The sequence below is a fragment of the Cebus imitator genome, unplaced genomic scaffold (genome assembly GCF_001604975.1).
Source record: "Cebus imitator isolate Cc_AM_T3 unplaced genomic scaffold, Cebus_imitator-1.0 Scaffold65, whole genome shotgun sequence".
Classification (NCBI taxonomy): Eukaryota; Metazoa; Chordata; class Mammalia; order Primates; family Cebidae; genus Cebus; species Cebus imitator.
This window is the reverse complement of record NW_016107380.1, coordinates 618,829-637,675: the sequence shown is the minus strand read 5'-3', so window position 1 is coordinate 637,675 and position 18,847 is coordinate 618,829. Positions and strand designations below refer to the sequence as shown.

Here is an 18,847-nt window from a genome sequence, read left to right as displayed (position 1 = left end):
TTAATTGCACTTTAGGTTCTGGGGTACCTGTGAAGAACATGCAGGATTGTTGCATAGGTACATACATGGCAATGTGGTTTGCTGCCTCCATCCCCGTCACCTATATCTGGCATTTCTCCCTATGTTATCCCTCCCCAACTCTCTACCTACCACTGTCCCTCCCCTAGTTACCCCAACAAACCCCAGTGTGTGGTGCTCCCCTCCCTGTGTCCATGTGTTCCCATTGTTCAACACCCACCTATGAGTGAGAACAGGTGGTGTTTGATTTCCTGTTCTTGTGTCAGTTTGCTGAGAATGATGGTTTCCAGGTTCATCCATGTCCCTACAAAGGACACGAACTCATTGTTTTCTATGGCTGCATAGTATTCCATGGTGTATATGTGCCACTTTTTTTCTAGGGTTTTTATGGTGTTAGGTCTTATGTTTAAGTCTTTAATCCATCTGGAGTCGATTTTAGTGTAAGGTGTCAGGAAGTGGTCCAGTTTCTGCTTTCTGCACATGGCTAGCCAGTTTTCCCAACACCATTTATTAAACAGGGAATCCTTTCCCTATTGTTTGTTTTTATCAGGTTTGTCAAAGATCAGATGGTTGTAGATGTGTGGTGTTGCCGCCGATGCCTCTGTTCTGTTCCACTGGTCTGTATCTCTGTTTTGGTATGAGTACCATGCTGTTTTAACTACTGTAGCCTTGTAGTGTAGTTTGCAACTTGCTATCTTTTCTAAGGAGGCAGTGAGTAAAATTGTATCTTTTACAAAGGTATCATCTGTAAATTATTTTCAGTAGGAAAAAAAAGCCAGAAAAGTTTTCCTGAATCTATCCTTGCTGCTAATTGAGTATGACTTTGTGCCCACGGGATATGTGTTCTGCCCTTCCCATAGTTTGAATTATCATCTGCCTACTGCATTGCAATATGCTACCTGCAGTGTTCTCCCTCTGCAGCAGTCCAAGTAAAACATAGCTGATCTAAATGCTTCCATTTGTAATTGATTTGGAGAATGTACAACCTGTAGTTTTTTGGGGGGGATTGGGGGAAATGGTATGGGTGTCTCTGTTTATATTACTTTGGAAATATTTTATTTCATTAATACTAAAAACCTAAGTAGGACGTCATTTGGTTGAAGTTTGACAACAGAAACTTGTTTCATTCCAGTCTTAATTATTACATTTAGCCGATTTATTTTTTATGACTTAAGGACCTGCTTCCTACCATTTCTTGGTAGAAAAAATATCTGAATGTAAGAAACGAAAGCATAGAAAAGTTTTTTTTTCACATCTAACCTGAATTGTCTTATTATTCAGACAATCCTCACCTTTTTGTTTTCACTTCTTAGATATTTGTTTAAACTCACTAGTTATATTGAGTAGCAGAAACCACAGACATGATTTAGACATGACCTGGTAGGAACCATGACAAACCATAGACATAATGCTTTAAAATAATGGTCCTGCCAGTTTGATCATTGATGTTGCTTTCTGTTGGGCCTATTTAGACGTGTGTGTGTGCATGCATATTTCGCACTTGCCCCGATGTGAGTTAAAATGGAAGTCGTGTTTTAAAGATGAACTTTCTCACCTGTAATAGCAAGTTGTAAATGTCTGTTTTCTATTTCTAGGACCAGCTCTTTAAAGTATGCTTCTGACCCTCTCCTCTGAGGCGTCATGTTGCACACCAGCAGCTCATTTGCTGTTCCACAGCTTGGGTCTCTAGATCTTAATGACTAACACCGGCTGTTGTCCCCCTACAGGTTATCCAGGCTGTCTTTTTTGGCATCTGTGTGCTGACTGATCTTTCCAGTCTTCTGACTCGAGGAAGTGGGAACCAGGAGCAAGAGAGGCAGCTCAAGAAGCTCATCTCTCTCCGGGACTGGATGTTAGCTGTGTTGGCCTTTCCTGTTGGTGTTGTGAGTATGATGGAGGATGCATTTAGCTACAAAAGAAACTTGGCTCTTACTTCAGACTTCTAAGAGACAAAAAACAGAATTCATTATAAGAGGTTTCTGTATTATTAGTTTGCTAGAGCTGTCAGTACCACAGATGCGGTTGCTTAAACAACAGACATTTATTTTCTCATAGTTCTGGAGGCCGAAGTCTGATATGCAGGTGTCCACAGGTTAGTTTCTTCTGAGTCCTCTCTCCCCGTGGCTTGCAGATGGCGCCTTCTGACTGTCTTCACACACTCTTCTCTCTGTGCCTGTCTTTGCCTATTTTTGATATACCTTACAAAAATCTGTCTATTTTTGTAAGATGTATTAGTCATGTTAGATTAGGGCCCCCTAATGGCCTCATTTAACCGTATGTAATTACCTCTTTTAAAAAACCTAGTCTTCAAATAGAGTCACATTCTAAGGTTCTGGGGGTTAGGACTTCCACATACGAATTTTGGAGAGGGCGCAATTCAGTCTATAACAGTTTTTTAAGCTGCCCAAACTTGAAAGATAGGGTCCTTGGGTCAACCGGTCTAGTATTTTTTGAACTTGGGGGAGGAAATAAGTATTAGCTCATACTTCTTCACTTACCCAACTGAGCCATTAGCTAATATCGTTGAAGTAAATGCCTCTTAATGTTTGGATCTGTTTTGACTTCATTGATTTTCATTGTTTTCAGTTAGATTCTCTCCATAACTCAACTTCCTTCATAAGTCTGTTAATTTTCCATTGTCTGCACATAAACCATGTTTTTTAAAGGCCCTCAGAGACCCTGTAGATTTTAACCTTTGCTTAGCCATGATAAGAATAAGAGAATTCATATATATCACAAATTGTAAAGATGAGTAAGAGATTTTACTTAATTCAAATTCAGACCTTTCATTTGCCAGCTGATTTGGGGGAAAAACAGAAGTCCCAGTGATATGGACTAGCACATGCACAAAGTCCATTGTAGGAAGAATCAGAACATTGTTCATAAATCCTTCCAGTAGCTTAATCATATTTGTCAGGTCTGTAGCTGGTAGAAGGCCCTACATGCTTGCTTTAAGACCAATTAATAGACAGATTGTCACTGGATTGCTTTTTCTCTGTGCCAAATTGTATTTTCTTGGATGAAATAGCCCTTAACCCTTGAGAACCACACAATGGCCAGGGAGCATTATAATTTGATTACACTCACCCCCTCATCCTTGTCCTCTGAAAGCAGATCTCTCAAATTCCATTGTTTAGCATAACAGAGTGTAATGCTTTCCATATTACTTAATGTTTCCTTCTTTGGACTTTCCATATAAAATTCAAATACTTTCTATCAGAATACTCATCTAAGAGAAAATTTCCATTAGCATAAAGCATAAATTCATATAGTTTCTGCATAAAGGAATTATCTAGAAAATGTAAGTCTCTCTGTGTAAGTCTATATGCATATATAATATATAGTATATGCATATATATATATATATACATATTATATATATCATACATACATTTTTTCTTTTTTAACATTTACTCCCTTGGAATTCCTATAGACATGTCATTGCCTGTGGAAGCCTTTGTTGGCTAAAAGAACTGCAACAGTAATACAATAAGAAAGTAAATAGGAGTACAGTGTTAACATGTTTTCTCTTAGCTCCCTTCTGTATGTGGTATCAAATTATGTCTCTACAGGGGAAATTTTGACTTACGTTGTAAATCTTGCTGCTTTACTCAAAAGCTCATGGCATGTGCCTTTTAGACATGTTTGACCTTTCTTTGGGGGAAACATTTTGCACCTGCTTGAAACTTGAAGTATTTGTAAACTCTCAGTGTCTTTCCTGAAATTACCCCATGTATGCTTCATGGTTTGTAAAACAAGTGGTGGCCTTTCTGTTTAGTTATTTGTTTTAGTACATCTGATATTTTCCTCCATCTAGCACTATCTTTGTTGTATTGCCTGTGTTTTATAAAAAAGAGGAATAAGTGTCTTTCATCTGCAGCCATCCCACCCCTCTTAAACCAGAAGTCCCAGCATCATGCTTTCATGGTGTACGGGTGCAGCTGTCCTAGTGGCTAAGCTCTCTGACAGCAGGACCAGTCCTCTTCACTGTGCCCAGGGTCTCCCATGCCACCAAGCACATGGACAGGGTCAGTGCTCTGAGAATTCACAACAGAAATCAAAGAATAGATAAGGAATCAGAGATGTGCAACTCACTGATGTTTTTAACTCATTTTTTTTCCCATTGATATTCTGTAGTCACTATTTCCATCTTTCATAATCTCCCCTGTTATTGTGAGTCACTGTTCCCTTCATAGTTACTAGTTTGTTGTTTTTCTAAACTTTTCAAGGTTTCTGTCAAAGAAAGTGATATTTCTTTCTCCCTTTTCCCCCCTCCTTTCTCCCCCTCCTCTCCCCTCTTTTAAGAATAATCTAGGTCACTATTCTCTAGAAATCATCATATGTTTTCCACTATTTCTATCTTGCTCTGTCATTTGACGTTTTGTATCTATTTATGCAGTTTCCACTAGACTTCTCACTCTAACACACAGAAATTCATTTTGAGGCCAAAAAAAGCCAGATAAATTGTTCCTTCCCAAATCCCATTAATTTTAGTGTAGTCATATTTACAAAAGATATGAATGTGCCTCTTTACAAGTATTCGTATTAGTCTGTTCTCACACTGCTAATAAAGACATACCCAAGACTTGAGTAATTTATAAAGGAAAGAGGTTTAATTGACTCACAGCTCCACATGGCTGGGGAGGCCTCACAATCATGGTGGAAGGCAAAGGAGGAGCAAAGTCACATCTTCCATGGTGGCAGGCAAGAGAGTGTGTGCAGGGGAACTCCCCTTTATAAAATCATCAGATCTTGTGAGATTTATTCACCATCATGAGAACAGCATGCAAAAAACCAACCATCCCCATGATTCAATTACCTCCCACTGGGTCCCTCCCATGACACATGAGGATTATGGGAGCTGAAATTCAAGATGAGATTTTCGTGGGGACACAGGCAAACTATGTCAGTGTTTTAACACAAATTTTTTTTTTTCACTAAAACATTTAACTTTGTGGTTTTTCATCTTTCTCTCCCTAAGGGTATTTCCCACCTTTCCTTTCCAAGGTGCTGTGTCTTAGCTGTGGCTTCAGAGTTTCCCCTGTCCCTTCTGTATTCCCCCAACTGCTCAGAGGGGTCTAGAATCCTGCTATAGTTTTATTCTTATGACTTAGGACGTTCTTCCTTATTAAAATGCAAACTCTCCCTGGAGCATTAAAATGATTCACCAGGAATCACTTGAAGAAGCATCATTTTTATTCTTTCTGTGCCTCCTGGCCTGGAAAGGAGGTGCCGACCTGGAGGGGTCATTACATCAGAAGGATGGACGAGCATTAATGCCCAGGAACTGATGGAAGCAGAATTATGCCTGTACAAATCTGTAGCATAAAAATGCTTATCATGTGTGAAGATGATTAATGATAACATTTATAAGTAAATGTGTTCATAATTTTGGTGGATGCAGTCAAAATCCTAAAGGGCAAAATTCTTAAGCACCCTCTCTGTGCCGGGGGACCACCAGGTATCCTATAGCTGCAGGTGCAGAGCCTCAGGTTTAAGTCCTCCTGTGGTTCCCACAGGTCTCCCCTGCTCTGCCACCCTGACTGCTAGGGCACTGCCAACCTTGCAGAGTGCTTCCCTGGCTACTATTTACTGACTTCCTTTGCCTACTGCCTTTCTACATTTTTGTCAGTCAGAAGTTGAAAGGGAAAGCAATGTTATTTTTGCTTCTTGGTGCAGGCAAAATGGCATCGGGCATGAAAAGAGAGTAAAGAATGAATGCATTACCTCTGAACAGCTGAATTTATCAACTTTGTACAAATGTTCCTGAAGAGACCTCTTGGCTCCTGAGCTTTTCCTGATGCTCCCATTATCTCTCTCTTTCTGTCTCTCTCACCTCAACTGAAATCATGGCAGCAAGAATGACATGGGTGGGTTATCTGGGATTTGTATTTTCTGCATTAATGCTTCCTCCAGTAACGAGGTTAATTGAGAGTTGACAGTAATTGCTTTATGTGAGCATGAAGCCCTAAATATGATTTTGTAACCCATGCACCTAATGTGGCTACTTCATGGTCTCTCTTTATCTCAAGGATACATAAAAATCATGAAACATTCCAATCAAAGATAATTGGAGGAAAGTTTTATTTCAGCATAACCTTGAGGAAATGAGGCAGGGCTGCTTGAGTGAACACGGCATGTATCATCCTGATTTGTGTAGATTCCCATAAATACAAAGCTGGCCTTGATTAGTAATGCTAATGGCCGGAAACCACCAGCACTCCCAAAGCCTTGCAACTAATTTTGCAGGAATAACCCTTGGGAGGCTCTTCTTACCATGTGCAGTTTATTTCTGAACCCTGTCACCCTTTTAAAGAAGCATTACAAATAATTGTATGACATTATGTGGTCTGGAAGCACTGAAGTTTATTAGGAGCAATCAGACCAAGAATGTCTTTTGTCTCCTGTGAGTTTGTTGACTTTTGTGCTGGCAGATACCATTATGGCTAAGAGACTAGGCTTAGGCTTTTAACCAAAAAAAATGGGGGAGGCATGAGAGAGGAGCAGAAACAGCAAATAAATAAATTATATATATATATATATATATATATATATATATAAATTCATATATGTAATATATTTATAAGTGTATTTTTATTTATTTAATATATATTATATACTTAACATATATAATTATATTACATATAATATAATTATAATGTAATTTATATTATATTTAATAAGTATGAAAGTGCCCCCTCAGGAATCCTAAATTTATCTCCAACTGCTAACTAAAGCAGCCCTTTAATGAAAAAGTACGATTATTTATACATTTTAAACTTTATGTCTTTTTTAATAGATATGGGGTTTCGCCCTGTTGCCCAGGCTGGAATGTGGTGGTGCAATATCTCACTACAGTCTCAACATCGTGGGTTCAAGGGATCCTCTCACCTCAGTATCCCAAGTAGCTAGGACTATAGGCATGTACCAGTACACCCACCTAAGCTAAATTATTTTGGAGATTTCCCAGCCTGGTCTTGAACTCCTGGCCTCAAGTGGTTCTCCTGCCTCAGCCTCCTGAGTAGCCAGATTACAGGACAAGCTACCATTGCCAGCTAATTATAAATTTTTTATTCATTCTAAGTTAAGCATCCTATTCCTTTGTAGCTGCTCAACTTGAATAGTGCATGTAATCTAATCTCATAACCTTGCCAGTACACTTTTGCCCTGGTGTTGGTTTGGCTGCTCTCCCCCCAGTGCTGGTCTGCCCCATCCCAGCATGAAGATGACAGCCCTTTCTGAGTGGGTCTGAGGAGGTCTTCGAGGTTTTGATCAGTTCTAACCTGGGATGGATGTCCAGGTTATTAGGAGAAAACTGGCATGTGCCTGTATTAACTTTTCAGGAATTTGACCTTCTTATCTGAGGTTAGACTCAAAACTGTTTAAGTAACCATTTCTGGTGTTATAATCATGTGTTGTAAAGACTTGATAAAGATTTTATACATAGCAACCTATTCTAGAATCCTTTAGAACTTGATTTTACTTGTAACAGGACTGTATGGTATCTACTTCCTTAGGAAACATGGAAAATTGATTTAAAATCCCAAATGCAAACTCAAAGTAAATGTATATTGCTATTGTTTTCATAAAGTAATTCCCAAAAGTCTTTGTTTCTTGACATACTATCTAATTCTAAGCTAGCTTTAAAAAAAGTTTTGAGATGCATATACATTTAGATTATCATAAACCTATGACTTAAAAATTGTAGTTTCATTACTGATTTTTAAATGAAAGAGGGAGGTTGGCTTAAATGGGAACCCAGAATATTAGTTAATATTAATGACTAATATTAAGGTCTGCTAATATTTAACACATGAAGGAAGAAAATTTGATTCTAATTGAGACTATAAATAAAAGAAAATGCCTTTCCTTCTCTTTTGATATTAAGGGAGAAATTTTAAAAAATACATTGTTTATTCTACAAACTCTGGATTTAACTTAAAAATACGCTTAATATCATCTAATCCTCTCTTTATTAAATTTTCACACAAGTACCTGAAGTCAAAGACTTTTCTATTTTCTTTAAGCCTTAACGGATATTTTAAGTTTCTCTGAATGTCCTTTTCCTTTCTTTTCACCTCAAGTTAAAAATACAAAATCGGCTAGATCATGTTTTATGGTAAAACCTAGTACACTGCCGATGGGGTTAATCAAATGCTTGCCCCCTGCATTGAAATAAGGAGTGTGAATTAAGTTACCTAAGAAGGAAGGTTTAGAGATGAGGATTCATTCAAGATCAGTAAGGAAAATGAGCCACATTTTCCCAATACCAGGAGAAAAGCTCAGAAAACTATAATTACCAAAACTACGTGAGTGGTCTTACAACCATTTTTTAATAACTTTTCAAAAGACCAGGAATACCATTTGTTTAGATATATGTACTTAACAAGAAACCAGGTTGCTTCTCAATCATTTCAAAAACTCTTTTCTCCTAAATGATTTCCTGCCTAGGTGACCTATTTAATTTACACACATTCATGCTAGCTCAGACTGGTCAGCTTTTTTGATGTCTGCAAGACACATTTCTTAAACATGGTAAATAATCACACTTTAACAAAATTTCATATAGATCCCCACTTTAAAATACACGACAGGGAAAACTGCACGTTTAAAACCAGACTGTTCAAAGGACAGAAGTTCTCATCAAATCAGTAGTTATTTGTGGATCCATGGAGCCTACTGTGTAGCAAGTACTGAGTGTTGAGAATCAGGATAATGTTGGCTGAGAACTGGCCTGTCCTTCAAAGGTTTCGCAGTCTAGGGAGGATGACTTTATAAGCTATATCAACAAGTAAATTAAAATAGGGTGTGATGAGTATAATCATAGATGTGTTGAAGGTGCAGAGAAGTATCCCCAAAGAGCGAGGGGTTAATTGTAGTGGGTGGGAAGTCCTGAAAGACTCCTCAGAAGTGATGACATCAAAGTTCTGTTTGAGCTTATTGGACACAGAAGTTAATAATGCATTCAGTTGCAAGTAACAGAACACCTTCAGATATCCACCTGGCTCACCTTTCACTTCAAGTCTGCTCAAATAAGCTCAGCAAAGCTTCTATGAATGATCTATATGAATTTGCCTTTCATTATTCTCTGTTCCCTTACCTTGCTTAATTTTATCCATAATAATTATTACTACCTGGCATATTATATTTATTCTTTTATTTGTGTAGTGTGTGTCTTCTCTGATTTGGTTCCTATGCTACGAGGCCAGGGAGGTTATGTGTTTCATATACTACTTTATCCCAACCATTAGGAGCACTGTCTAAATAATTCAATATTAATTAATTGTAGCCCAGCCAACCATGGTTTAAGTAATAAAGATATTTAATATCTCACAAGACAAGAAGCTTGTTGACAGGTAGTTTCAGGGTGCTATTGCTCAGTATTTTCATATTTTGTAGTTTTTATTGAGACAGGGTCTTGCTGTGTCACATAGGCGGAAGTACAGTGGCATGATCTCAGCTTACTGCAACCTCCACCTCTCAGGCTCAAGCAGTCCTCCCACGTCAGCCTCCTGAGTAGCTGGAACTACAGGTGTGTGCCACCACACCCGGCTAATTTTTGTATTCTTTGTAGAGATGGGATTTTGCCCATGTTGCCCAGGTTGGTCTCAAACTCCCGAGCTCAAGCAATCCACCACCTTGGCATTCCACAGTGCTAGAATTACAGGCATGAGCCACCATGCCCAGCCAGTATTTTCATTTGAGACTCGTGCATTTTTTATTTTCCACACATCTATCTTCAGAGTATTACTTTTTTGTCCTTAGACTTGCTACCTAAAGTCTCAAGAGGTTAATAAAGCACCAAGCATCACATCCTTCACAGCCATGTTCAAGGGCAGAAAAGGAAGAAACTCTCTAGAGAGCCCTCCTCAAGTGTATGTCTCTTCATCAGGCAAACAGATTGTTCCCAGAAGCTCCACCTGCAGATTTCACCATAGGCCTTATTGGTCAGAACCATCACATAGCTAGAGCCAGCAGTGTGAGAGGCCAGGAAAGCAAGAAGCAGCAGAAGGAAATGAAGTTACCATGAGGGCTTAAACTAATTATGGTCTATCCTTAGGGGCTGGGCATATTGCATATGGTTTATCCAAACAAAATCAGGACTTTAAAAAAATGTAGTAAGTAAGATTCTAGGTAATTTATTTTTTATGTCAATATGAAAAATATATACAGTAAAGCTGATAAGATTAATCATTGACATTTTCTGTTGAAGCCAAAAAGGTATATTTTCCCATTCATTTTCTACCAATATCATTTTTTTTCTGAGATGAAGTCTTGATCTGTCACTAGACTGGAGTGCAGTGGTGTGATCTTGGCTCACTGCAGCCTCCACCTCCTGGGTTCAAGTGATTCTTCTGCCTCAGCCTCCTGAATAGCTGAGACTACAGGTGCACACCACCACGCCCAGCTGATTTTTGTAAACCAATTATCATGCATTCTCACCAGTAGTATCAGAAAGAACAATTGAAATCTGATATCTGATAATCAAAGAAGAATTTCTTTCACATTTGATATAATAGTTTAATTTCTAAAGCTCCATACAAAATTTGTCAGAGGTGTCCCTTGCGTTAGACCACAAACTCAGAGATTCAGACAACTGGGTTCAATAAGTAAAATCTTCCTTGAATATCCCTCCTCCTAGAAATTATCGTGTCCCGTAGATCATTTCACAGTGTTCCTACTTTCTCTGGACCAAAAATAAATAAATAAATAAATCACAGAAATATCTTAGAAAATAAAGATATCTTCTCCCCATAATTGTAGTCATCAGTAAAATATATATTTGAAATTTGAGATCAAGAAAAGGTAGAATTGATTTTCAGTATCATTAATAATGCGTGCCTATTATGCACTAGACATGTGATTGCTGTCCTCAACAATGTGACCCCCAAAACCAGGATCTTATATATGTCCTTGTTTTGGGGACCAGAGACGAGATGGAAAATTCTTAATTTAAAAAGAAAAGAAAAAAAGAAACACTATTCACATTTCTTCTTCCTTCCCCGCATGTCATTCCCTCCCTCTTTCCCTCTGTCTCCCCAACACCCCCATCTTTCTCTCTGTCTCTCTCCCTCACCCTCTTCTCTCTCTCTTTCTCTACCTTTCTCCTTTTACCTCATCCCTTCACCCTAACCATTGCTTTCTATGTAGGAAAAGAAACAATAGCGTATTGCTGTGTGGGTGATCCTGAAATTACTACTGTCCCCGTGGGTGTTTTGAGGTAACTCTTACCTCCTTTAGCTGGATCAAAGTGTGCTGTTACATCAGCCGATAAAAAAGTAATTTCCCCTCAAGGAAGGAGCTAGTAGACCTTCCACCTACAACAACATTTACTAACTTCATCGTGCCCATGTGATTACTGTTCTAATGATTTGCTTATTTTACCACAAATAGCCAGTCCTGGATAGGACTTTCATTTATTGTACCTTTTTCTAACTTTCTTCAGGAACAAAAGTTAAGGCATAATTCTGACTATTGGGAATGTGACGCAGACACTCAGGTGGGAAAGTGGGAAGATGAGGAGAGGGCAGGTGGTGAGGAGAGAGGGTGTCACTCTGCCAGCCAGCTCACCGTCTCCTAAGCTCCTCTGAAGAGCAGCATATTTTCCAGAAGTTTCCCACCAGAGAATGTCGCTTTAGATTAGTTCTGTACATAGGTAGGCTATGTCGGTACTTAATTTACCCATGGCAACATATGTATACTGGGAGTTTGAGCTGTGCTGGTGAAGCTGGTGGCACAGGAGGAAACTGAAGACAGCAGTGCCGCAGAGGGAGCGGAAGGAGCCCTTCAGCCCTGGTCTTCTTTTGCACTTTTCTGGATTCTCTGCTGTTCATTTTTGTCCAGAAAATATTGGAGAGGAATGTGAAATAAGAAAGAATCCTAGATGTGAATGAGTGGCAGGCCCGTTTAAAGGCATGACGAGAGAGGAGTTTTATCACCTTGCCCCTTGATCCTAAGGACATCTCCCCTTCCCTTTGTTTCCCTTAAAAATCAACTACAAAATGCAAAGACTGCGTTTGCTCACACACACAACTCAAAAGAAAGAAGTCTTCGCTCCCTTGGCCAGAGGGTACCGTGAGCACGCACAGACCCAGGGGCTTTCCGTTACACTACAGGATAAAATTAGCACTGAGTTAACAAAGGAAAATGGCCCCAGACTCATTAATAAGGCAACATTTTGGTCTGAATATTCAGAAATGCCGTCTGCACCCACCCATTACCTCAGAGTTCCGAAGAAGATACTGCATGCCCGGTGGTCTCCGCTGTCGCCTCTGTTTTAGTTCCTGCCTTTGAGTGAACCGTTCCACTTGCACTTCCTGAGGCTTCTCACCATAGCCCTTCCCTAGGTGGCAAAACACACGAACAACCTGAGAGCCTGAAAGATGGAAGAATGAGAGCTGATTTTCACTACATGCTTGCTGTGGGCCAGGCACTGTGCTATATTGGAATGATTTATTTAATCCTCATGTCCCCAGAAAGTAGGAACTTCCATCATTCTCACTTCACAGAAGACTTATGTTTTGTACTTTTACAGATGGGGTTCCCATGTTATAGCTTGCCTGCTTGAGGTCCCGCAGCCAGTGAATGATGTTAGTAAATCAACCAGGCTTTGAACCCAAACACTCCAACGAACAGAGTGCTTGCTCTTAGTAACCACGGTTCTGTGCTGTATAATGACGTTCTTTGTCAATGACAGATGACATACAAGCAGTGGTCCCGTAAGATTATAAAACGATATTATGGACTTGACATGGTGGCTCACAACTGTAATCCCAGCACTTTGAGAGGCTGAGCTTAGCAGATCACTAGAGCCCAGGAATTTGAGACCAGCCTGGGGAACATAGTGAGATCCCGTCTCTACAAAAAAGAAAAGAAAAGAAAAGAAACATTTACAAAAATTAGCTGGATGTGATGGCACACACCTGTAGTTCCAGCCACTTGGGAGACTGAGCTGGGAGGATCCCTTGAGCGCAGGAAGTGGAGGCTTTAGTGAGCTAAGATTTGTGCCACTGCACTCCAGCCTGAACAATGGAGTGGGACCCTGTCTCAAAAATAAAACAAAAAACGAAAAACTGGATTAGGGGCCAGATGTAGTGGCTCATGCCTGTAACCTCAGTGCTTTGGGAGGCTGAGACGGGATAATTACTTGAAGCTGGAAGTTCCAGACCAGCCTGGGGAACAGCGAGACCCTGTTTCTAGAAAACATTTTAGAAGTTACCTGCTTGGTAGCATGCACCTGTAGTCCCAGCTACACGGGAGGCTGCAGGAAGACGATTGCTTGAGCCTAAGCATTCAGCTGAGTGAGTTATGATTACTTCACTGCACTCCAGCCTGGGCAACAAGAGCACAACTATGTCTCTGAAAAAAAAAAAAAAAAGAAGAAGAAAGAAAAAGGAAAACCAACAACATGCTTTTACTATGTTTAGGCACGTTTAAATACGCAAATAGTTACCATTATGTTGCAGTTGCCTGTAGTATTCGGTTGTTTGTAGCTTAGGAGCAATAGGCTGTACCTTCTGTAGAGCCTAGGTATGCAGTAGGCTAAACCACCTAGGTTTGTGTAATTCCACTCTATGATGTTTACAAGATTGTAAAATAGCCTAATGACACATTTTGCAGAACGTGTCTCTGTTGTTGAGTGATGCGTGACTGTGCTCTAAACTTTTTCACAAACCTAATCTATTTGCTTTTTGTCATTTACCTGATAGCCATTTTTAGCTACATACAAAAGGCTTGAGCTGACCAAAATTTATAACTTTGGAGAAGTGTCAGAATAAGAATAGGAGTTGTGTAGAATCTGGATCAAAAATAACTGCTTTATCTTTTTCGTTGAGGGGGCTTAGCAAAAGACTGTTTGCTTCTGTTGTTTCCCTTTGATACACCGTTTCACACTGTAGAGCCAATGGCTTTATACAGTTTTACAGGACAGCTTGCAACGTGTAAGTTTTGACAAGAAAAGAAAATCTTTCCTGCTTTTGTCTTCTCATTTCAAATATTGCATACAGATCTAAGCTACCACGTTTACCCAGTGTGCTTGTTTTTCATATGTGAAAATAAGGTTATATCAGTAGAATTACCTACCTTTAAAAAACTGGTGGCAAAATGTATCCAGTATATCATCTATAAATCATCCCTGCGTTTCCAAGAAGGCATAATTTGTAGCTACACAATTGCAAAAAAAACCTATTTCTGGCAAGAAGTGATCCAGTGCATTCCACAGAAGCGGCAGCATCCTAAAAACTGAACAATGTCTACCTCATGAAATGTTTTACGAAGAATTCTGAAAACTCTGCTTTATCAAGAGTTAGTTTTAAGTCAAATCTGTTTTTCTTTTTAAATTTATAATTGAGCCCTCCACCTGTTTTAAACAAGGATTTGAGGTGGTCTAAGTCAAATCTGTCACTCAAGCAAACACTCTAGCATTCTGAGCCCTATTGTTCATCAAAGGCCTTCAGTAATTAATCTTAGCTTTTTGGGTAAGTGCCTTCTATATTATGGTGTAAGAAAGGTAGAGTAACTTTCTTATGCCTTTTATCCTAAAAAGGGAGAGAAGTAAGAAAAATGAGAAGAAACCTTCAATAGACTTTCTGGCAAGTTCTGTTGTCATATATTGAGTGCTAAGTACCAGTCACTGAGCTAACCACTGTCATACGATTTCACTGACTCTAGAAGAGGATCTTACCTAATAAATAAGAGCCACTGAGCAACAGGAAGCCACTTGTCCCTACAGATTGTGATGTTAGGAAGAAGACTGGAGCCCACTTAGGCAAACTGCTGCCATCCAGGCTGAAGCAGCTGGTTCTTTCTCTGCCTCTGTCCTATTGAAAGAAAATGCCTGCCCTATTGGATCTGGTCAGTGATGTTTGATGAACAATGTTTGTGCTTGAAGAGCCTCAAGCAAAAAAGAAAATAAGAGAGGAGAGAGAAATAAAAGCTCAAGATGGGAAATAAAAATCACCCACATGAAGTAGATTTACGTTGGAGCCCCAGGTTCCCTTCACAGATCAGCATCGAAGCAGATGTTTCTCCCCAATCTTGGCACCTTCCTGAACTGCTGATACTCAAAGTTAATTAGTTTAGTACAACTTCATGTCTCTTAATTGATGAAAAGTGGTTTTCAATAACAAAAATATCTATAATTGGGCTGCGATTCTAGACGGGGCCTAAGCAGATGACAGGGAATTCAGGTAGACCAAATGCCAAGGAAAAATGCTCTGAAGTGCTCTCAAGCAGACAGAGGGCAGACACATGAACAGTACCTATGCATCTTTGAGTCATGTTGGTTCTAAAGATGACCATTAGCTTGCTAACACCTCCCACTTTATGTATACAGCATAGATCATCACAGAAAAAATTTAGAGGCAAAATACAAAAGTCTACACCAATTTCCATAATAAGCACTTGTTACCCTTTTAATAAGAAAACCCCACAGAAAAGTATTAGAAAAGCCCTCATACAACTACTCATGTTAGGAAAATAAATCACGATTGTGTTTGTAAGTGTGCTTGCATTTAGAAGTGTTCATGTTCTACATGTAAATGGCAAATTGTTCACAAAGAAAAACAGAAAAAAACATTGATATGTTATTGGTAGGATACCAAGAAACAAATATACCAGCCTCTCCAAATGTTCTTTTCCCATTGCAAATCATGTATATACCTTGTTATGTATTTTCCTAGTTTTTAATGCATATAATCTAAAATAAAAAAAAAAAACACACGAATACCATAGCCTTCCTACTCTCCTAGTCCCATAGCAATTCCAGAGCAGTGAGATAGCCATTTGTTCATGTCTTAGTGTGCTTGGAAGCACCAAATATTCTCGTAGCCGAGGACACTGTCTTGTTGGTCTATTTTGAGATAATCCTTCTCTCAGTAAATGAACTTTTGCTAACGAAATGATTATAGACTAAAGATAAAATCAGAAAGATAAGGAATTTATGATGTGAAAAAATTGTCAGGTGTACTAAAACACTGTCAGATTGCCTAAACTCTCCCTAGGGGCAATAACTTTGAAGAATTGCCCCTAGGGAGAGTTTGCCAAAAGGGAAGTTGAATTCTGGGTGAACTTGAATTGGATGATATTAGTGGCAGGTAGTCAAATTACTATAATCTGATGAATTCTTTTGCACAGTAGAGATTGACTGGCTTTGTAGACCAGAATGCTTTCTTGGGTGGCCAGAGAGCCCTGTCCTGTCTATGGAACTGGCAATGAATTTTATCTCTTTAATGCCATAAACCTACTCACTGTTATGATCATTTTTCTCCTGTTAACGTATCTTTCTTGGATAGGCTGTATTTTATTTGATTAGCCTTCACTTTCCACTGTTATGGCAGTATTCTGGTCAGTAGTATTCTGTTACCCCACTACTCTACCCAGGGCATCGAATATAGGCATTGACACATAGTCATCTAACATAGGATGCTTCTGAAAAAGCATAGTCTAATTTATTAATTAACTTTTACTAGATTGAATTAAATTAGATTTTTCTTACTTTGATCCTCAGGTAACCCAGATGTGTTTGGCTGGATATCTCTCCTGTGTAGTTAAAGCTACCCTTTGGATATTCATATTAATGTAATTTTATCTAATAAATATTGTCCCCTTTTATTTTAAAAATGAGAAGGAATGGCTGGACACAGTGGCTCATGCCTGTAATCCCAACACTTTGAGAGGCCGATGCTGGCAGATCACCTGAGGTCAGGAGTTTGAGACCAGCTGACCAACATGGAGAAAGCTCATCTCTTCTAAAAAAATGCAAAATTATCCGAACATGGTGGTGGGTGCCTGTAGTGCCAGCTACTTGGCAGGCTGAGGCAGGAGAATGGCTTGAACCCGGGAAGTGGAGGTTACGGTGAGCCGAGATCATGCCAGTGCACTCTAGCCTGGGCAGCAAGAGTGAAACTCTGTTTAAAAAAAAAAAAAAAAAGTGAGAAAGAAAGACAGTAATAGTTTAATTATTCAGTGATTTTATGGTGGAGAGAAGGCCCAAATAGTTTTTTGTCAAAAAGAAACATAATGCTAATCGATAATCGTTCCCTAACATATTAAAAATACTCTTATGTGAAGTTTATGACTATCTGTTTAATTACTTTATTTAATGTCACTTGACAGAGAGTGAAAGAAGCCTTGCTTTACTTACTTTGGAGTGGAGTTCAATTCTAAATGAATCTAACTTTGAGCGCATAACAGGGGGGTTAGTTATTAGAATGGTAAAATGATCACCTTATGGGATGATCACACCTGTGAGGCATAAGTTAACCAGATATACAAAAGTTTCCTCCCTCCAGGCCTTATTTTGCCACACCTTACCCTCCCACAGTGCATACCACCTTGCTAGCCAGACCCTTCGGATGTTGCTCTTCACAAAATAAGACTGCCACCAGCAGAGGCCAAGCCCAGGCAATTTGGGTCCTATAAGTGGGAAAGAAAATCAGACCTAATAGTCGTCATTCTCATGTTTCAGTCGGTGGTAAAACTGGCCAGAGATGTCTGGGGCTGTGAGAAGAGACAGAACTGGAGGCGTGTGGCATGACTGGTGCAGTTTTAGCCTGAAGGCACAGGGATCACCCAGGGCACAACCTCAGGAACCCCATCTGCAAATCCAGAGACAGCTGGTCACAGGGATGCATCCATGCAAGCTGGCCTTCTGGGGAAAGATTTCCACCTCAAAGATGAAGTAAGAATGTGATAGGAGCCTATTAACTAAAATTTGAGTAAGGAAGTGGATGTGCAAGCTACAAGACAAGACCCAGGTATCAGTTAGGACCAACAAGTATTCTAAATCACTATTGCTTCTGTTTCTTATGGATATGAATTTCCTAGAGGGAAGATGTACCTGGCCAAATAATCCTGGTTGAAATGCTTGAGATTTATTAATGCATTTATTACTATCAAAGACAACACTGCTGCTACCCTGCGACTTTGTAAGGCATGTTCAATCCAGAGGACTGGCTTGATGATTTTTCACCATTCGTGACCATTTTCATTTGTCTTTAGTTTTTTCTAGAATGATTAACCACATTTACTCGCCAAAAGTTCCTTGAGTTCTGACTATATGCAGGCTTTTCTGGGGGACCCAGAGCTAGCTATGAAATAGTCTCTGGGATCTAATTTATTTATTCAACCAATCATTAGTACATTCAAAAGTATCTAGTATCTAGTATGTACAAAAAGTGTTTAAAGACGTTGAAAGTGGCCAGGTGTGGTGGCTCATGCCTGTAATCCCAGCACGTTGGGAGGCCAAGGCTGGAGGATCGCTTGAAACCAGGGGTTTGAGACCAGCTTGGGAAACCAAGTACAACTCTGTCTCTATTCCCCCCACAAAAAGGTTAAAAGCATAGGGGTCTCACTGCCTGACCTCACATTCTGGTTTGGACATTTATTAACTTTTTGACTCTGGGAAAGTTAGTAAAATGAAAATTTCCTAAAGATCTGTTTTTTTCATCTGGACTGGAGAAAATAATAGTAGCCACCTTAAAGTAGTGATGATTCTTAAAGAAGATCTTGCTTGTGAAATCTCTGGCCCATACATTGTAAAGACTAAACAAAGGCAAGCCAGCCTTAATAAAGCACTGAGAAAGAGTGCATACGTATAATCTTCTCAAAATGACAAAACTGTAGTGATGAAGAACACATCAACAGTTGCCAGGGGCTAGTTCAGGTTGTGGGGAAGACGTGACTATCAAGAGTTAGTACCAGGCCTGCCTGAGTGATAGAGTGAGACTTTGTCTAAAAAGAAAAAAAAAAAAGTACCATTCTTTGTGATAATAGAATGCTTCTGTATCCTGGGTAGGGCAGTTGTGATACAAATGTATATGTGTGATAC

General features: G+C 39.4%; 1 protein-coding gene across 1 annotated transcript in view; it reads left to right on the top strand.

Annotated features, from left to right (window-relative positions):
• Nucleotides 1-18,847, top strand: part of AIG1 (androgen induced 1) — a 256,095-nt gene that overhangs the window by 61,489 nt on the left and 175,759 nt on the right. Inside the window, exon 2 of the mRNA XM_017530396.2 lies at nucleotides 1,746-1,901. Within this exon, the coding sequence (XP_017385885.1) occupies nucleotides 1,746-1,901 (156 nt within the window). The remainder of the gene's footprint in view (nucleotides 1-1,745; nucleotides 1,902-18,847) is intronic.